Raw genomic sequence first — 22,149 nt, forward strand, 5'->3', positions numbered from 1 at the left:
GGTGGTGATGCTCATTCTGCCCCCCCCCCCCCACACTTCCAAACGTTTTTGCTCAGTACGTCACTACCCTTGGAAGGTGATCCCCTGGAATGTTTGCCCCCCCCCCCCCCAATCCCTCCTTTTTTTTTAAGGAAAAAAAAAGGAATGTATATACAAATATATACACGCATATTATGTGAGTGTATATACGTAATTTTGAATTTAAAACAAATTTGTTTAGTATTCGGCAATAAATGGTCATAACCTGACAACAACGAGCGCCTCATAGTCCAACACACAACTTTTTACAAATTTCTTGAAACAAGACTATTTTCTTCGACTGGCCATCAACTCGGAAAATTCGAAGAAGTTAGCTCATTTCTGTAATAATTTTGCCTTAAGATGACAGATATCAGGATTGTGCCTCTAGGTATGTTTGTTCTCTGCTTTTTAATTCAGAATTTGGGGAATATTAATGAAGGTTGAAGACTTTGGTAATCGGCGATATTTTGTGTACAGTCCCATGTGTTGTCTTTTGTGCTGCAGAATACTTGAGGCGCCTACAACAACGTCAATGACCAATGCAATGCAAAGCAATGCAATCACATACATAGCTGCATTGCTATCCTGGATGGGTATTAAACACTGTACTATTGATTCTCAACATTTCACACAGCACTGTAAAAAACTCAACTGAGTGCACTCAAAATCATACTTTAGTGACAATTGAGGAGGCGCTAGACTCTAGTGACAGACCACACATAGAATCTAGCCATAGGAGCATCACTATCCTGGCTGTGTAGTAAAAGTAGGGTGTCTGAACGATTTTTCAATTTTCAATTTGGGATCGTTTTTCACCATTTTTGTTTGATATTTGAATAAAAGATGTTATCAGAATAATACATTTCAAATTTCAAGTCTCACCGATGTTTCTATCAAAAGTTACAGCCCCTCCAAAACGCTGGTATATTCATATCATTTTGGTCAAAATCGACGAAAAAGACGTCTACGCAGAGTGATGTTGTTTTGCTAAATTTAGCCAAACAGCTGTATCGCGCGATATGCAAGCGTATGCATATCGTACGCATGCTGCTAAGCCAATCCGCGACTTGCAGCTTGAGCTACGCTGTCTCCGCGACATGTGCCATTGACTAGTATGGTTGGCGTTCGTCGCACAATAAACCCGGAAGTGAATGCACGTTATAGTCAATGGCAATATCGCGGAGATGTCTCCGCGATATTGCCATTTACTATAACGTGTATTCACTTCCGGGTTCTATGCCGCGAATGGCCACCCATACTTGAATTTGGGGTTTCGTTCGTGCGCGGAGATGTTACGCGATGTAACCATGGTTTGGACTGAGCGGAGCGCACGCCCCCTAATTAGCTGATCCACCAAATAGCGAGAAGGGTATTTTTAAACTGTTATCAGTTGTGATCCCTGGGGGCTAGCGAAAATATAAGCACATAGAATTGTTCCTTAGGACTGGGACTACTTATCGATCGGGGCGTCATATCTCAAAAGTGACAAACCTCAGAGTTAGCCAGGACACAATGTTTCAATTGCTGTTTTGACCAAGATATTTTTAGAATTTCGGGGGCTACGCCCCTTTAGAAATATTGGAATTTACCTGCTCTTTCATATGACACCTCATTTATTGATTATCACCTTCAGGATCACAACAGATAAAGGTTTGAATCTCGAATTGAAAAAAAAAAATTGACTTTTTTTGCATGGTCGCGCAATGCACGTAGACTGCATAGGGATGCGTGTAATCTCTATGGGAAGAATTTTAGCACACAACATCGGGTGCGCGATCAGACACCCTAGTAAAAGCTGTGCTTTTGATTTTCAACATTTCAAACACCACTGTACAAAACTCAACTGATTTCACTCAAAATCGGTACTTTAGTGACAATTGATGACACCTAAATAGCAGTAAAATACATTTTTTAAACTTACTAATGCTAAAAAGAATAATTTAAAAATTCAAATTGTAAGTCTAGTGTCAAACTTTGCTTACAGCTGCATCGACATGATTGTGTAGAGTCTATGCGATATTGTGTGGTGTGTGATTTGTGTATGGGTATAATAATACCCCATTCACAGCTATTGCTAGAGGTCAATACGCACTAGCATTGACTCTCTATGCTTTGCTGGAGTGGTGACAGACTAGAATAGAAAGGCCGAGAGATCGAGAAAGGAGGGTTTTTTGGCCCCTCTGCAGTTTTCGGCCGGTCCGTTGGTTGCATGGTAAAATCCCTTTATAACACATTGCATAATAGCATATCACATATCTCACACATACTATAACATGCCAGAGTCACTGAAGAACCATTTGCAATGGAAAATGTATCCTTAAATATCACATTTTAGCAATGTAATCGGCGGTCCCGCTACCCGAATCTGGAGAAGAAAAAAAAATTGAATATCTTTCGTGTGTTTGTAAGGAATATAGGTACCAAAACATGAGCTGTATTTCAGTATTTTTCAGATTTAGAGTCAGATTTTTTGAGTATCGCAAGCTCAAAAGTATCTCACCGCATATATCATATCACTGCAGTTGGATACTTGGCCTAGACCCTATAGACCAGGCCTTCTCAACTAGTTTATTAGAAGTGCCAAAACGAAAAGAATTTGTAATTGAAGCGCCACCCTGTATAGTTGACTGTGCTGCGAGGGAGCGTAGCGACCGAGCCGAAAATGGGTGGGGTCAGGGGGCGAAGCCCTAACGGGGGTAGCAGGGGGTGGGGCCCCCTGAAGCTGCTGGATCTAGGCCTAGGGCTTTTTAAAGGCCCAAATGGGGCATTTTCAACACCATTTCATTCCACAATATATAATCAATCATAATTTCTTATTGAAAAAAAATTAGTACAATTCATGGGTAAAATTATACCGGAGGTATATTTATATGCATTTTTTGTGTGCAATAAACACGGGAAATGTCAAAATAAAGTGAAAATCAAACAAACAAAAACAAGTTGTTTCCAAAGATTGGCAATGTTAAAATTGGTATCCCATCGTAAGCTAATTGTTGTTCAGACCTTGGGTTTAGATTTGTATAAAATGGTAAAAAACGATCAATTCCCCCTTCTTCCTGTTTGTTAAGCAGGCATTTTGGGCTCAAATTCGACTGCAACTTCTTGATTTAGCTGAGTATTTGATTCTAAAATAAATATTTTCTTTCTTTCTGTTTTTTATTTTGTTGTTGCAACAGTCGCGCGCCACTCCGACTGACCGCAAGCGCCACAAGTGGCGCGCGCGCCGCCAGTTGAGAAGGCCTGCTATAGACCCTAGTTGGGCACGCTCACGTAATTTTTTTTTTTTGCGATAGGTAATGAAACTTACCTCAAATGGTAGGTCTAGCCTCATGCAACACAAATCAAATTTTTTTGGGGGCAACACTGCCTAAAATTCAAGGATTTAATTTTTTTCCTTGCAATTAATTGTGCATGGCCAGCCGTCGGCTTCGAGAGCATCATCACTTCGCTTGCGCTTGCACGGTGATGACTCACTGCATGCCACATGGTGATGGGCGAACCGAGCAGATCGTGTACGCCTTGAGACTGGGCATGGTAATGGCGCGCTGTAACCGCTTTGCCCAGAAAATTACCAAAGCGCCCGGAAAACCCCGCGAACTGAGCGCCGGGAACGCTGGCGGAGCTGATTTCATGATTGAACAGCCTCCGGGCAAACAGGATTCGCTTTCATTCGCAAGGAAGAACCCTGTCGATATCGGTGTTAAATTGAAGGTTATAATTCCCCCCTCACGGTGATACTTGAATTATCAATGTGCGAGGTAGAAAATTTTAGATATTAATGTGAAATCTGACAGAATTCAGTAAAATATGGTACTTACAAGTGATTTTCTGGACCGATTTGGGGAATTTCACAAAGTTTATCGCACAGCAACTTGTCAAGAATGTTAGTACATGTTACTACATATAGATAAGTATGCCATACAATGTTAAAATCGCCAGCAGTGTTTCGATTTGTGGAATAATTAGCATTACAAGAACGTCATATCAGCGCTTGATAGAGCCTCTTGACATCTGAGGCCGTTCGCAACTTTTGTACAGCAAAACGAATCAAAATAAAAGCGCCCTCTCGTGATGCGTGAGCGTGCCTACCCTAGTTTAGATTCCAATTTCTGATCACCATACCCGCAGGTGTAGTTTTCGGCCGTGCAGGGGATTACGTGCTCTGGCCGCACGCATCTTATTTGTTAATACCACAGCGAGCCCGTGCTATAGATCAACAGGCGAACACACAGCGCGTGCTCCCAATTGACTACGTACGTTCATGCAGCTAAAAGCTGCCTTACTAGGCCGAAAACTACCTCCGAAACAGTGAACATGAAAATGAATATTGCCATGGCAATTCATGATTTTTTCTGGGATTCTTTTTTTGTTAAAATAATGATAGTATGGGCTTCATGATTTGAACAAGAAATGAAAATAAATAGGAAGTAAACAGTCCAAACATAGGATTTTTCTTCAGTGGCCGAAAACTTCCTCCTTTACTCTATACACTTTTTCACAAGTTTCACGGCAAACCGCTGCACAATTACAATACATTTGCATACCATAACAATCAAAGAAGGGGTGCGGATCCGAGAGCGTGCATGAAGTTTATGGTCGCTAACTTCATGCACGCTCGCGGGTCCGCACGCGCACGCCTTCGTCGGTATATACATACGGTATGCAATTGTAATTTTGTATGATTATAAGTAAGCTCACTAAGGCCTCCACGGTCGACCATAAAAAGACAGACGGGTCAAGCTACAGCAATCTCAAAGTTAGAGGGAAAACTGTGAAAGGTGACATCAATTTCAAGCCAAGAATAGATGAAAAAATGGGTATTGCGCCATTAAAATATGAATATGTAGGAGCTGCGAGGAGAGCATGCAGTTAAATTTGTAATGTCAACAATACAAATATGAATATGTATGAGCTGCGAGGAGAGCACGCAGTTTGATTTGTAATGTCAACAATACAAGTAGTTTGATATTGTCATAATTTTTTTTTTTTCTCCATTGCAATGTTTTTGCTTTGATAGGGGCCGGTCAAGATGTGGGGCGTAGCTGCATACTCCTGACAATAGGGAGCAAAAACATCATGTTGGATTGTGGCATGCATATGGGCTTCAATGATGAAGTGAGTATTATACATCTTCTTTCTTTTTTTCTTCTTCTTCTTCTTCTTTCTCTTCTTGTTCTTGTTCTTTTAGTTCTCCTTCTGCCTACTTATTAGTCTTCTTCTCTTTCTTCTTTTCCGCCTACTTTTTTTTTTCTTCCTTTTTCTTTCTTTTGCCTACTTATTATGTTTTCTTCTTCTTCCTTCTCCTCCTTCTTCTCCTTCTTCTCCTTCCCCCTACTTCATAATCCTTTCTCTTCCTTCTCCTTCTGCCTACTTATTATACTTTTCCTCTTCCTTCTCCTTCTCCTCCTTTTCCTTTTCCTTTCTTGTACTTCTTGTTAATGTTCTTCTTCTTTGCCTTCTTAGTCTTCTTTTTTCTTTATTTTTGTTTATTTGTTCTTCATTTATCTTATTCTTTCTCATATTCTGTTGTGTTATTCTCCTAATCTTCTTCTTCTTACTACTCCTTTTGTTGATCTCCTTTTTCCTTCTTTGCCTTTATTTTTTCTCATTTCCCCATTGTTTTTCATCATTTGTCATTTTCTTTTTCATTATTTTTTCATCTTCTTTTTAGTCTTTGAATCATTCTTCTTCTTGCTCATTCTTCTTCTCTTTCTTTTCCCTTTTCTTCCTCTTCCTCTATATCTTTCCTCTTCTTGAAATCTAAGAAGATCAATTACATTGTAAATGATGTGCATTTGTGTTACCTATTTTCTTTTAAACAGAGAAGATTTCCCGATTTCTCCTACATCAACAAGAATGGCCGATTGACAGACCATTTAGATGCTGTCATCATTAGGTATGTATAAAGACAAAAAGACTTTATGTTTTTAAAGGCCGGCTGTACTAGTTCAGCCAGAAGGGATTAGACCACATGGCGAGGTCACTGACAGGTGGCTGTCTCATTAACTTAGCTCTCAATTAATATCAGAAAAAGAGGATCATGGGGGACCAAAAGGCACCGATTGGGGAAGATTTCTATATAGAGGGAGCAAGTAGCTACAAGTAGTACAGTGTGGCTTTAAATGGTAATATCAATCTAATACCTTCATTGATAGCACTTGAAATGTATAAGACCATTCAATATTCAAAGCTCTTTTTGTAGATGTCGTAATCTTTAAAAGTCTTATTAGAGTATTTAACTTCATTTCTAATCATATAAAATATTCTAATCAAAATCTAATCATCGTAAAAGTGTGCAGTAATGTTGTCTTGGCCAACATAAAAAGAAAAATAATAAGAAAAACAAACATACAAACAATTTTGAAGAACATTTGACAACTACTTGTAAGTGTCAGCTTGCATGGTGATGTAGATAGACTGCAAGCCTACTGTATATTTGACAACTAATAAGAAAATGAGGACATTCAACATTTCTAACGTGTTTGGGGCCAGTATGATCGACCCTCCCTGGCTCTCTCTCTCTCTCTCTCTCTTTCTTTCGCTGTTTCACTTTTAACATTGTCTGTTCTATATGTTTGAAAAAAATATATTTTTCTGTTAATTTAAATTTTCCCCATCTCTAGTCATTTTCATCTAGATCACTGTGGAGCCCTCCCTCACATGTCAGAGATTGTTGGTTACGATGGACCAATCTACATGACACAACCCACCAAGGCTATCTGTCCCATACTACTTGTAAGTATGCTGTAATGAATGAGTAAGTGAGTGAGTCAGTGCGTGAGTGGGTGAGTGAGTGGGTGGGTGATTGAGTGGGTGAGTAGTTGAGTGAGTGGGTGGGTGGGTGAGTGAGTGACATTGTTGTTTATGATAAACCCATCTACATGACACAACCCACCAAGGCTATCTGTCCCATACTTCTTGTAAGTATGCTGTAATGAATGAATGAAGGAATAACAAGAATGAATGAAGAAATAAATGAATGAATGAATGATTGTATGCATAAATAAAAAGAATGAAATAATAAATAATAAATGAATGAATACTAGCTTGCTTACAAGTCACTTACCTATTGATAGAATTCACATTATGACTGACTACTCTGGAAATGGGACAAACTACTATCAAAGAGGAGATGATAGTTTGAATAATTTAGTAAACAGTTCTATGACACATCTATATTTAATTATCTGTTTTGGTATCTATATAATTATGTCTAATTCATCTACAATGCGGCAATCATCAAACATCATCCTTTGCCGATTTGAATAATACTTGTCTGAGGAAGGTGTTTAAATTAGTTAATATTTACACATTCAAGTATATATTATTGTTACAAGTTTATAAAACAAATCATTTTATTTATTAATTTTTTTCATAGGAGGATTACAGGAAAATTACTGTTGAGAAGAAAGGAGAAACCAATTTCTTTACGTCAGCTGTGAGTATATTTTCATGTATAACCGTAGTACTAGATACAGGGGTTTAATTGATTGAGAGATTACAGTCAAACCTGCTTTAGTGACCACCTGTCTACAAAGACCACCTGTCTACAAAGGCCACATTTTTTGTTTCCCTTGCAAATGGTTTCTCATTGAATCGTGTACTAAAGGAACCTGTCTTCAAAGACAACCTGTCCACAAAGGCCACTTTTTGTGTTTCCCTTGGGTGGTCGCTATAGACAGGTTTGACTGTATTTCTATAATAATGAGGTGGATTCACAATTCACATCGAGTAACACTAGTGTTTAGTCGATTTCGTGTGATGCATTATGGGAAAAAATTGACAAAAATGTCAGCTGTGGCAATTGATATACACCCTAGGATATTAAGGGGATTTAATCAGGTTTTTGTGTGTCCTTAATCAGTCCAAATTTTCGGTCAGAATAAATTGATGGGTGAGTTTTGATGGGTGGGTTTTGTAACTAGGCGTTCTGGCGTGCGCCTGTAATCCAGCTAACAATAGAAGTTACAAACTGATTCTGCTGAGGACGCAGGTTCAAAACTGAGTCTTGTCTTTCGGATGGCGACGTTTAAAGGTCGGTCACCAGACGTAAATAATCATATCTGATTGATACACGTCTGTAAAAACACAGTACACACACACACACACCGATATCCAAATTCAATATGAAAATGTGCACTGATATCATAGTCAATTTCATTGAAACAATTTTATTGAAATTATTACACATCAATCTATCTTTTCATCCACAGATGATCAAAGACTGCATGAAGAAAGTTGTGGTGGTAAATCTACATCAAATTATCCAGGTGAGTTTTGAATTTCATTTTGAATTACCTTCAAATATTTTTGAGTCTAGAAATGAATATCTGGAATTAAACATTCAAAATTTATTATTTGAAATCGGGTGGTGGTTATTTTACCTACATGTAGCTGCTAAGGAAGCATAAATGCTTGTAAGGAAGCAATCATTAGGCCAACGGCTTTAGGTCCTCTCCGAGGGACCTAGTAATGAGGATTAATGCCTTACCAAAGGGCAATAGCGCATCGCCTTGGTTTCGAACCGGGTCAGCGGATTACGAGACCACTGCTCTACCAACTGAGCTATCGCGCCTCCTCTAATTCAAAGGCATAGACCTCTTCAATATACCACTGGATTCATAGAACTTCAGGTGTTTACGTCTGCAACAGGTAGTAAGGTACAAAACATCTTTTAAGTTCAGACTCATTTCAACTTTTCTCATCCCTAACAGAGTAGGTTGATGATCGCTAATTGTTTTACTTGACTGCTAAGGAAGCATGTGTACGCTTGTAAGTAAACAACCATGGGACCGACAGCTTTACGTCCTCTCTGACGGACTTGGTAATGAAGATAAATGCCTTTCCAAAGTGCACAAGTGCATTGACTTTGTTTTGGACGGGAACCTCCTGGTCACCAGACCACTGCTCTACCACTTAGCCATCACACGTTTTAAAATTATTTTTGATATTTGTACCATTGCAGGTCGACGATGAGTTGGAGATCAAAGCCTACTACGCCGGTCACGTTCTTGGAGCAGGGATGTTCCATATCAAAGTCGGGCAACAGTCAGTCGTGTACACGGTATGTCAAATTACAGTCAAACCTGTCTATAGCGACCGCCCAAGGGAAACACAAAAAGTGGTCTTTGTAGACAGGTTCCTTTAGGACATGATTCAATGAGAAACCATTTTGAAGGGAAACAAAAAATGTGGTATTTGTAGTCACTAAAGCAGGTTTGACTGTACGTACTGGCAGTGTTTTACTCACATCATTTGTTGTGTTCCAGACGATTCTTTTCGTGCCTCTTCATTTTGCTAAGCTGACCTATATGTGGTAACATGCATATCGCCTTGTTTTTATTGAAAAAAAATGTATCAAGTGTTTGTTTGTGTTTGTGTGTAATTGGATTTTTACAGACCTGTATCAATCAGCTATGATTACTTACTTCGGGGCACCGACCTTTAACATCACCATCCAAAAGATGTGACTCGGTTTTAAATCGGGGTCTGCCTGGGTCAAAGACAGTCCTAATACCTTTCATTCTTACCCATGCATACCGTCAGTCAAATTCGCCCATTCCACCAAAAATCTTTGGGGAAAGTAAACATGCCAAAAAGGCTACATGCTGTTCCTTTTTTTTCAACGGTTGTATCTGGGAGGGATGCCGCAAGCGTGTGAGGAAGGTGGACAAAGATGATTTAAGAATAAAAAAATTATAACAATATATAAAAACGGACAGAAACTGGTCTACTCTCGCAAAGCATGAGAGAGGTTGCTCTTGATAGTGAGATAGTACAAAACCACCAAATATATTGAGCGATGATTTCCAATGAATTATCAGAATAGTGGATGTAGAGCAGTAATTGTTGCTGAGTGTTGAACTAATCTTTGATTGAACTTATTGAAGTCAGTGTTATTTATAAATATTAATATTTTACTTTCTATATTTGACAGGGAGACTACAATATGACACCAGATAGGCATTTAGGGTAAGTAATAAATAGATAATCAAATTTATGGAATAAAGGTTTCACTTTTAATACTGTCATGTAGAATTGACATTCCTTTAAAGGGGTGTAGCATGCCAAATACTGGTAAATGCCATCTACGACTTCTTTTGGACAATTGCATGTAAACGAATGGACTTGATTTAATGGTCAGCGCACACTAGCATTTTGTTATATTTCTTTTACTGTACTAACCCTATAACATGCACAAAATCCTGATTTTTGTTTTAAACCACAAAGATATTTATGGTTTTCTTTGAAGGCGTCAATGTGTAACCCTCTTTTACAGTAAATTCTCTGTACCAATTTTTGAATTTTCCCAACTGTTGAACATTCACTATTTTTGTTTGTTTGTTTGTTTTAGTGCTGCTTGGATAGACAAGTGTAGACCAAACGTTCTCATCACAGAATCGACCTATGCAACCACTATCAGAGACTCAAAGAGGTAGGAATCATTTCTATTCTTTTCCTATTGTAGGTGTCCAATATCTTATAAAAGTAAAATGGAATTTCACCTTAGAAAAACTTACAAGAACTGCTGGAAATAAATTAACTGCAAAGCACCACTCACCTTTTACACATAGGAAATATCCAGCAAGTTTTTTGTTTTCTTTTATTTTCATTTAGGCTTGTTCACATGTATGCTATTGTGCGCAACAATAGTCTTATTCATACTCAATTATCTGTTTGAAAGAACAACAAAAACAGATGTAAAGTGCAGAACGTAAACTACACTTATAAAAACCTGCAGTAAACTGACATGGTTTATGACAGCATACGGCGAACATTTATTATTTGTTTCCTTTATATGTAAGCATTTGTAGTTATTTTGTATTTATAGATTGTAAGGTCTGCAATTATTTACTGATTCATGTCAAACTTGACCCTGGATCTGAAATTATGTTTAACAAGAGGAAAACTTAGACCTCAGATTATTTTCCATTGTTAACCCCCCATTTGAACCCAAATCTTAAAGCCAGTTTAGGCTTTGAATATTAGTAGAATACTGGCCTTTATGTTTTGTGTGATACTTGTTTAATAAGTTATTTTCCATCATTGCCTGCTTAGTTTATTTATATAACAATTATAATTATATACATATGTATAAATACATATATTTATTTTGTGATTTATCTCTGATAGGTGTATATAACAATTATAATTATATACATATGTATAAATACATATATTTATTTTGTGATTTATCTCTGATAGGTGTATATAACAATTATAATTATATACATATGTATAAATACATATATTTATTTTGTGATTTATCTCTGATAGGTGTATATAACAATTATAATTATATACATATGTATAAATACATATATTTATTTTGTGATTTATCTGTGATAGGTGTATATAACAATTACAATTATATACATATGTATAAATACATATATTTATTTTGTGATTTATCTCTGATAGGTGTATATAACAGTTATAATTATATACATATGTATAAATACATATATTTATTTTGTGATTTATCTGTGATAGGTGTATATAACAATTACAATTATATACATATGTATAAATACATATATTTATTTTGTGATTCCTCTCTGATAGGTGTAGGGAGCGAGATTTCTTGAAGAAGGTTCATGATTGTGTAACTAACGGAGGGAAGGTACTCATACCGGTCTTCGCCCTGGGTAGAGCACAGGAGCTGTGTATTCTACTGGAATCATATTGGTAAGGAGGCATGATTGTGAATGTGATGATGATAATAACAGGGATGAGATTTCTCCTTCCGCCGATTTCAAGATTTCAAGACTGGGGAAAAAACAGAAATTAAAGGGATAAAAAAAAAAAAAAAAATCCATCTGAACAATGTTATAGAGTAAACAAATATTTCTCAAATTTAGAAAATAAATCAAAGAAAACATGTCCTTTTACGTACATATATTATAAAGTAACCCCCGCCCTGGATCCCCATCTAATCTTCCTCCTTTTGGGTGAATTTCTTAGTCTCATCCCTTAAGGAACATGATGATGTTCATGATGATCTTGTTCAGATTACATTATGATAATTATGGGTTACTGCATGGCTCGGAATGTTAGTCATATCAAAGGTACTTGGCGGCAAGAAAGTTGCAGATGTCAAGAATTAATTCTACCAATACTTGGTGTGGTATTGTGGGAGAGTTTTTCCTGTAGTCTGGGTGATTGATGCACACAATGCTATAAATAATATAGCAGATTACTTGTGTGTTCTACAAACTAGCTTTTTCTCTGTAAATGATAATGTGCTTCCCAGTTGTAATTCCTCACTCTATACATCTCTTATACAGGGAGAGAATGAACCTCAAAGCTCCAATCTACTTCTCAACAGGGCTCACAGAGAGGGTAAGGTATCTCTAAAATTACAATGATCACTGTCAGATTACAGTGTATTTTGTCTCTAAATACAATGCATGGTTAGATGATATTAGGTAATCAAACATTTGCTCCAGTGAAACTTCCTCCAGGCTTTATTTTGTCAAAGGTATAGGGTTAGAACAAGGACTGCAGTGGGGTTTCAGGTTAGGGTTAGGGTTAGGTTTAGAGGACAATGGTGGGTTTTTTTCTTCTTTTTTTTCTTTACTTATGTGGTCTTTTTTTAAGTGATTATATGGTATGTGAAGTAATGTGTACAGCACTTTGTAACTGCAAGGAAAAAGCACTATTTCACATACCTATTGGATAGGATTGAATTGGATTCATTTATATATTTCACAAGAGCATGTGTCGTACAACATATTTTTGATTAATAGTAGTCTTGTGAATTTGTGCTTGACCTTTTTTAGTTGATTTGTTGACTTCATCAAAATATTGTAGCATTATTCTAATTTTACTCATCCTAACAACCCTGTTATACTAACAGATTTTTATTTAATACCTGATCAACAGCTCCATGTTGTCTTGTGAAATCTTTTCCAGAAGGGAAATTCTATACTGGTAAACCAGAAACTTTCGTGAGCATACCATGCTCACAGATTTTGCGGGTCTTTCAGAGCTTAACAAACTTGAATCATAATTGAAAGTATCTTGAATTAAAATGGCAGTTCCTAACAACATTTGCAAGTTTTGTGTCATGACAGGTTTAAGTTTTGCAGTATTTGACCTCTGACCTTGCTTTGTAGGCGAACCATTACTACAAGCTCTTCATCACATGGACCAATCAGAAGATAAAGAAGACGTTTGTCAAGCGAAATCTCTTTGAATTCCAGCACATCAAGGTACATGTTTGTTTGTTCGTCTGTTTGTTTGTTTTACCTGGCTGCTAACAAAGTATGTCTTAGCTTGCTAGTAAGCAAAGTCGTCTCGGAGGGACTTTCCAAAGAGGATTAATGCCATTGTGCACTAACCAATCAACTTTGTTTTCTAAATCGGTACCTTCTGGTTACGAGACCACTGCTGTACCACTGAGCCATCGCACCTCCTCGTCGACATGTAGGATCTTGTAGAGTGTTTAAATTCTTTATGTGCTACACAAATAATCTCCCTGTGCCTTGTTGTATGTATCGTGGGATAGATATATCAAAGGCTTTAAGAGTATTTCACTGTTTCCAGTGCAAAATTATTCTACATCGGTGAATAACATGTGTCATGTAAAGTGCCCTACGTGTTAAAAGTTACCAGTAGGAAGGAATTCCTTAAACAATGTGAGTTTGATGACTTACTTGGTGAGGATGAAGTTGTAGGAGTCCCTGGAGTGGCAATAAGTCTCCTGAATAATTATATAATATTGACTGGCCTTGAGGGGTATATCAGAAATATTGACCAAGCTCAGATCATATTGCCCCGAGTCGAAAGACGAGGGCAATATGGTCTTAGCGCGGTCAATATTTCTGATATCCCCCGAAAGTAAAGCCAGTCAATATTTTTATTGTTATCCAAATCAGACATCTAGAGCAAATAGAGACATCCACCATGACAATCTCAAGAACTGAACAAACTTTGTCAAACCAACACTGTGCATCCAGTGCTCGACAAAATTTTCGATACACTACAAACAGTGTGTATTTGGTGTGATTATTACGTCACAATAGAGTGCGCGCAAAGTGCGCAGGTTCTCGTACGCATAATATTAATAGATGCGCAATGATAATGCGAGACCGTGGAAAATACCAAGGTATATTTTCACTCGTCTCTACACGCAAAGTCAATACGCGCAGGGAGACCAAGGAAAATACAAAGAATATACCCCTCCGTTCCCACTGCTAGTGAAAACTAGGGCAATACGGTTTTGTAAATGACCCGCTCAGATGTCTGATACGGGTAATAATGTGCTATATAAATCCAATTATAACAATAATAGTAATATACAGCATTTATTAGGTGCATAATACAATTATTTCTAAGCGCACCATTGTGTGTCTATAAATTACCAACCAAAACTTTAAAAACACATGATTTATAAATCTGTTCTTTATTCAATAAATCAAGCATGTATAATAATTTCAAAAACATGGAATCAAACATAAGATCAAACAAACAATGAATAAGATGGTGTGCACCTCCTTTGACCGACTCACAACTGAGCCCGTGTAAAATATTATCATTATCAATTATCATTATTGTTATTACACTTTGCTACTCCCACAGCCGTTTGACCGCGGGTACATCCACAACCCCGGCCCAATGGTCGTCTTCGCCACACCAGGCATGCTCCACTCCGGCCTGTCCCTTCAGATCTTCAAGCAGTGGGCTTCGGGAGAGAAGAACATGCTGATCATGCCTGGATACTGCGTGGCAGGGACCGTCGGTCATAAGGTGCTCAGTGGACAGAAGAAGATAGAGATGGAAAATAGACAAACGGTACGATATGTGATTTGATATTAGTTATAGAAGTTCAGAAAAAGTTACAGAATTTGTTAATGAGGATAATCATGAGGATGATGATGGTGGTGATGGTGATGATGATGATGGTGGTGATGATGATGACAGTGGTGATGACAGTGATAATGATGATGATGATCATGGTGGTGATGATGATGATGATGGTAGTAGTGATGATGATGGTGGTGATGATGATGATTGCAATGATGATGGTGCTGGCAGTGATGATGATGATGATGATGATGATGATGAAGATGATGATGATGATGATGATGATGATGATGGTGATGATGATGGTGCTGGCAGTGATGATGATGACAGATACGATAATCATGTTATTATTATAGTAATGATGCAAGTAATGAAGATAATGGGCGTATTTACTTTTTTCACAGATTGATGTCAAGTTGTCTGTGCAATACATGTCCTTCAGGTAAGAAATGTCAGCTTTGGTTTCATTTTAATTTATTTGAAAAGAAAAATTATACCTCGTTGCCTCACTTATTTCTGTGTGACTTTAGTTCTTCTTTCTTCTAACTCTCCTGCTTCAGTATATATGAATGTGAATGTGGCAGCGTGGCACAATAGGATTGTCGTCTGGCTCCCACAACTTTTGCCATGTGTGTATGTTCGAGACCCACACTGAGGAGACAAAATGCAAAAATTAGACTTTACTCTCAGTATTTAATAATAATAATAATAATAATATTTCTGCTTATGTAGCGTTTAATACATCGGCGAGTCCGAGTTCCAAAGCGCTTTACAGTTATTACCCCCGGTCGTTGGATTCTAGCTTGCCCGCACACAATGTATGCACTTTCTCCACTCCCTGGGAAGGATTCCAGCAAGAGCTACTAGGCTCAAATTGCTAAGCATACTACATTGGCTCTCGCATCCTGCTGGGTACCCATTTAACACCTGGGTGGAGAGTGGCTAATGTAGATCAATGTCTTGCCAAAGGACTTTAAGCCGCGGCGGGACTCGAACCCTGGACCTTGTGATTGACAGTCCAGTGAGGTATCCACTTGACCACGACATCTCTACATTTCTGTCCGTCTCTCTCTTTTATCCCACACTCACAATCTTATCTCTCTCTCTCTCTTTTACCCCGCAGCGCCCATGCTGATGCTAAGGGTATCATGCAGCTAATCAGGATGTGTGAGCCTAAGAATGTGGTCCTGGTCCACGGAGAGGCCGGAAAGATGGCCTTCCTCAAGGACAAGATCTGCAAGGAATTCAGTAAGTTCAACAGGATATAATAAAAAGAGTAACATCAGGGGGGTGTTTCACAGAGATCCCAAGTCGAACTTCAAGGTAATACAAAGTTTTGGTATGGGGTTATGAATTCTGTTTAAATGAACATGTTGGAAGCATATGCGATCCTACAATATTTAGTGATCGAACTAAACAATTATTATGGAAAGCCGTTAGCATCTTTGACATTTTTTTGTTAAAGTTATTTTAAAAGGCATAAAATTTGGTTCAAATCATTCATATTTTCTATTATCAAGGAGATTTCATGTTCTCAATGTGAAATTTACAATGTATGAGCAAAAAATTTACCCCCAAAAAAATTACCAGCAATTACAATAATAAACATTCATATGTGTTTTGTCAATGTGTTTCTATGTTATCTTACAGAGATCGACTGCTTCATGCCTGCCAATGGAGAGAGCATTAATATACCGTGCAAGACAAATCTCATGGCTGATGTGTCGCTGGGATTACTGAAGAGAAGCGCATCTCTTGCAGGTATCTACCTTAAATATGTATACAGAGAGAGAGAGAGAAAGGGGGAGGGGATGGACGGAGAGGGAAGGAGAGGGAGGGAGAAAGAGAGAAAGAAAAGGGGGGGGGGGGGAGGATAACAAAGTCATTCATATACCATGCAAGAAAACTTTCATGGTATCTACATTCAATATATGTACAGAGAGAGAGAGGGAGGGAGAGAGAGAAAGAAAGAAAGAAAGAAAGAAAGAAAAAAAAAAGAAAGAGAGAAAGAAAGGAAGGAAGGAAGGACAGAAAGATAGGAAGAGAGAAAAAGAAGTCATGACGCTGTCCTTCCACAATGGAATACTCTTATTGCTTTACATCTACCATAGATTTAGAAGATCTAAGGTAGATATTAAGCTGTTATCTTCATTTCAGTATATAGTAAAGGCTTCAATATAATCATTTATTCATATGTACTTTCAACTTGTTCTATTAATCTAAGGCAATAATATAATTGGATCACAATACAAAATAGGATACAACACCATTTTTTCCCTATCACATTAGTGACAGACAGACTTTGAAAAGTGAAATGTGATTTGATAGGGTTAGCCTCTATGCTGAGGCAGTGAGAAAGATAGATGGAGAAAAAGAGGGAGACAGGCTCCCGTCTTCTTTCTCCTAACTTTCATCTCTGCCTGTCTATTCCATTGGTATAATTAATTTAAAGGCATACTGATGACTTATTTACACTTCTTTGTTCGCTTCTTCTTTTTCTTTCTTTCTTTTTATTTCTTCCTTCCTTTCTTTCTGATTTTCTTTATTCATCTCTTCTTTTCTTTCTTTGTTTTCTTTCTTTTTCTCTTTTATTTTCCTCTGTCTTTCTTTATATCTGTTTTCTTTCCTTGATTATTTCTTCTTTTTTTCTTTGTTTATTTACTCCTTTCTTCCTTTCTTTCTCGTTTGAATCACCATGACATCCAGGTATCACATCAGGTCCTCCCGAATCCAAGAAATGCCACACGATGCATGGAGCACTGGTCATCAGAGATGAGGTAATGAACCTATAATCAGGCCTAACTTTAGGCCAGCGTTTCAAGTTAACCCTATGTTAACTGGGGGGGGGGGGGGGGGTCAATTTGACACCTCCCCCCCCCCCTGTAGAAATTTCGCGACTTCTCCGAAACCGCGGCAGATATAAAATTTTCCTTTCATGGTTTTTTTCTTTCGAGTCTTACGCATCTTTTATAACAATTTTTTCGAAAATCGAACTTATAGTTACGGAGTCACGTGACATTTTGTTGTTGGATGTCAGCCCGAAAATCGCTCATTTTTGTGATTTGTGTACAAAACATATGGAAATGTCATTTTTCCTAAAAAGAGATAAAACATTGGTTATTTAGTCTTGTTTAAAGTTTGGGTGTTTGTTTTGGGGTCAAAATAGTTGAATTGTAGTTATAAATGAAATAAAACAACAAAAACAATAAAATATATAAGTTGAAAAAACAATGAAATACATAAGAAATTATCAAAACAACAGATAACATAAGGAAAAACCTGGCTCTTCTAATTTTTTGTGTTGTATTATTATTCCAAACGGTCTAACAAATATATGTAGTGAAAAAGAATGCTTAAATATCAATAATGTATGATTTATGGGCAAAAATGTGAATTTTATGACCTTATTTGCATAAATTACCATAAATATGTAAATGAGTGAATTTAAAAAAAAATTGAAATTACCATAGTATTCTATACACTTCACTTGACATGTATGCAAATTTTCGCGGCGATCGGCCGTGAAACCTGGTCTGAAATAGCCCAGTTAAAATAGGGTTAAAGTATACCAATCACCTAAAAAAAAAGTTAAATGACTGAAATGACTCTTCTAAAAATCATCAGGAATACAGACCTGCCAAGTGTCCCACTTTATGCGGGACAGAGAGGAAAATCCAGAAAATGCGGGATGTACCGCATTCCGCAATTTTTTTTTTTTTTTATAAATCTGATAATGCCCATTTTTTGTAGACTTATGCATTAGAAATCCTTATTTTTAGGCCTCTTGATACCCTTTTCTACATGCCTGAAAGTGTCAAAACCCATGAACTTCCTGGGCCCCCAGCCTTTATATGCTTCGCTCTCATGGACTCTTGATAACAATTGTCTCACATTGCAGTTTGGAAAACTTGGCAGGTCTGGAAATAACACTTCTGTAACAAAGCTTGAGGTTTCATTTCAAAACATTTGCCCATAAAATACAGTCCCAAGTTGTAAGAGATATAATATAAACACTTTACAATGAACTCTCAATGTGTCATTGTTTTTCTGCCGGTCCCAAGAAGTTTGTTATGATGAGGTTCAACTGTATATGCATGCGTGTGGTCATCTTCATTCATGACAACCTTTATCCGTGTCTGTTTGTCTGTCTGTCTGTGATTCAGAGGATCCAATTAGAAGAGCCGTCTAAGGTCATGCAGCAGCTAGGTCTGGTAGAGCATGATATCAGATTCACATCCACTGTGTCTACATCGGCGTCATCCATGGAAGCTCTCACCAAGAAACTCAAAAGGTCAGTAGCAAAACTTTTCTATCCTTTTATAATGATCATATTCAAGTACCATAGACAATGATTTAAAGATAGTTCTGTTGTTGCAGTTATAATGTGAAAGAGAATGTGTAGAAGCGATTGGAAAGGTTGATCTTGTAGCACAGAAGTATTGATGTTTACTGTACGATTTGGGAATCATCAACAGGATAACAACAGTCACATGCACGCATACATTTTTACTTGGACTACACAATCATGTGGCATGACAGTTATGGCCCTCAGCTGATACTTGTCATATTTTGAATATGAAGACATTTTAAGAGCCCTCCTTTTTCAGTGGACTCTTCGTCTCTGTCACTCTTCGACACGTGAGAAGGATGAAAACAAATCTTCTTTTGTTTTAAAGATTTATAGAAAAGTAATATCTGCAATTACAACAATCTGATGGAAAATGTTACTTTTTGTAATGTCTCACAAAATCTCGGTTTCTTTATTTTTTGTTCCTTGATCTATGGACACATCGTGCAGGAGATTCCCTCAAGAATCTGTTCAGCTCATGCCAGATGCCTCCATCATGATGGGAGCTATACTTCTCAAGGTGAGATGATGATGATGATGGTGATTGATGATGATGATGATGATGGTGATGATGATGATGAAGATGATGATTTATTTATTTATTTATTTATTTATTATATATATATATATACGGGGTGGCACATATCACCAATTTGGTGGTCTTCCATTAGGCCCTTTTTGGTAATAATAAAACAAATAACAGCATCAAAAACAAAATAGATAATTACACAAGCATATTAACAGGTAAAAATACAAATTATGATGATGATGAAGATGATGATGATGATGGTGATGATGAGGATGACGAAGATGATGATGATTGATGATGATGTTGATGGTGATGATGATGATGATGATTGATGATGGTGATGATGATGATGATGATGATGATATTGATGATAAGAATATCAATTTAAGTGATGGTGATTGTAGTAATGATGGTGTTCGTGGTTGTCATCATGGTGATGATGGTGGTGATGATGATTATGACGATGATAATGGTGGTGGTGGACATGATTACGATGATGATAAGAATATCAATTTAAGTGGTGGTGGTTGTCATCATGATGACAACGACGACGACGATGGAGTTGATGATAGTGATGATGATAAGAATATCTTTCTAAGTGGTGGAGATGTTGATGATGTTGGTGGTGGCGACAGTCATGATGTTGGTGGTGGCGACAGTCATGGTAGTGTTGGTGATGATGATGAGGTTCTTGATGGTAAATTGTGGGATGATGATACTGGTGATGTAATGATGCAGAGATCATTTAATGACAATAGAAAAGATAAATTTTAAGGATGCTTGTAATAAATCATATTTCCCCTATGGTTTCTCTAATCTTCAGATGTCTGCAGAATCCGATGACAATTTAGATCTTCTCGTCTCATGGCCCTATCAGGTAGGTTTTAATTTATTCATTTATTCATTTATTCTAGTCTTATACTGAAAAGGGCTGCATGATAATTATAATTGCATCAATGTAGATCAGGTAGGCTTTCCTTTATTCATTTATTCTAATCTTATGCTGAAAGGGCTGCATGATAATTCTACTTGCCTCAATGTGGATGTGTCGTGTTACTTGTATAGTGGCTCATTTACTAGACTCTCAATCCCATGGGTCGTAACCCAAGCCGGCACTAATGTCTTTTGGCCAGACATTAATCCACATTTGCTACTCTTCTCCCAGGTGTAAAATGGTACCTGGCAATTCTGGATAAAATGATAATTGCAGGGCCCTCGGGAAGAACAGCATTGATGCTGATGAGGGTTCATTGAGGTTGTATTACTGTTGTTGTTTTTGTTTTTTTTAATTATTTTTATTATCATTATAATGTTATTTACCTGTTGAGACACTTGATAACAATACATAACACAAAATTGTTTGATATTGTGTCTTACTTATTCATCTACGTTAGCAAGTTGATGTGATACGCTAGGCTAGAAAGTTGCTGTCCTAATCGTTTGTACTTATGAATAAAAAGTTACTTAACTCTGTAGTCCTACTCATTCATTGTTATGGAATATCCTTTGATTACTTGATCCATTCAGTTTCAATAATAATAATACTAATAATGGTGGCTTTTTGTATAGCGCACGTGTCCGTCACGTTGTGATGCTCCTGGTGCTGCCCCGATTATTACCCTGGCTTTAGCGAGGCGGCCATTACGGCGCTCTAGCATTTCAAGGAATTAATTCCTGCCAGGTACCCATCACCTGGGTTGAGTGTGGCAAATGTAGATCAATGTCTTACCAAAGGACATTAGTGCAATTTTCTTTTCTCTCTTTTTAAAAATACAGGAAGAGGAACTTGGCAGCTCTCTTCTGAGCATGCTGCAATCACCAAAGACCTCCCAGGCCGAATGATGACATCTGAAAAGATCACAGAATGAAATGAAGGATGGACAAACGAGAAGGAAGATTGAACAGAGGAAAGATGGACAAAAGGAGGAAAGAGATAGGTGCAGAAGAATGGAGATGACAGAAAGAGAAAAACAAATAGGGATAATGGAATTATTGATGGAATTTTTAAGTGAATGAGTGAGAATTTGAGGGAGGGAGGAAGAGAGTGATGAATGAGGAGAGATACAGAGAAAGAGATGGAAGGAGAGAGGAAGAGAGGGGAAGTGGGAGAAAGAAATTTTAATCTACAAGAGAAAGTAACAATTTACATTTAAAAAAGGAGTTAGAATAAAAGGCGAAGTGAAAAAGGGTTGAGAAAGGGATTTTCATAGTGATAATATTCACTGTAGGTTTCATTAAAGGGTCAACAAACTTCCTTTCAGTTCTTCTCATTTTCATACACTTTGTAGTTGATGTAGACCTATTCTGAATGGGCATTTTGAGAGTAAGTTTTAACTGGAGGGTGGGGGGGGGGGGGGGGGGGGGGGGGCAATGGACCCATCCCCCCCACCCCCCCCCCCCCCCCCCCCCCCCCCCCCCCCCCCCACCCCCCCCCCCCCCCCCT

The 22,149-nt window shown here is 37.6% G+C and overlaps 1 protein-coding gene across 2 annotated transcripts; it reads left to right on the forward strand.

Moving 5' to 3' along the window:
* The first annotated feature begins 282 nt into the window (after nt 1–282).
* On the forward strand, nt 283–21,856 carry LOC763955 (integrator complex subunit 11). 2 transcript variants are annotated; one of them, XM_030981269.1, is made up of 21 exons: nt 283–409; nt 5,039–5,136; nt 5,844–5,917; nt 6,645–6,756; nt 7,400–7,459; nt 8,235–8,291; nt 8,987–9,085; nt 9,959–9,993; nt 10,376–10,456; nt 11,587–11,709; nt 12,309–12,363; nt 13,140–13,235; nt 14,605–14,817; nt 15,234–15,271; nt 15,953–16,077; nt 16,480–16,590; nt 17,536–17,606; nt 18,993–19,120; nt 19,628–19,697; nt 20,530–20,583; nt 21,483–21,856. In XM_030981269.1, the coding sequence occupies exons 1-21, from the start codon at nt 382–384 to the stop codon at nt 21,546–21,548; spliced, it is 1,794 nt and encodes a 597-aa protein (XP_030837129.1). In that variant the 5' UTR covers nt 283–381; the 3' UTR covers nt 21,549–21,856. The 2 variants fall into 2 exon arrangements, with proteins under 2 accessions (XP_030837129.1, XP_030837132.1); XM_030981272.1 differs by lacking the exons at nt 283–409; nt 5,039–5,136; nt 5,844–5,917; nt 6,645–6,756 and adding an exon at nt 6,899–6,941 and having other exon boundaries at nt 21,483–21,629.
* Nucleotides 21,857–22,149: the final 293 nt, after the last annotated feature.

The sequence above is a fragment of the Strongylocentrotus purpuratus genome, unplaced genomic scaffold, assembly GCF_000002235.5.
Source record: "Strongylocentrotus purpuratus isolate Spur 01 unplaced genomic scaffold, Spur_5.0 spur5_contig_821, whole genome shotgun sequence".
Classification (NCBI taxonomy): domain Eukaryota; kingdom Metazoa; phylum Echinodermata; class Echinoidea; order Camarodonta; family Strongylocentrotidae; genus Strongylocentrotus; species Strongylocentrotus purpuratus.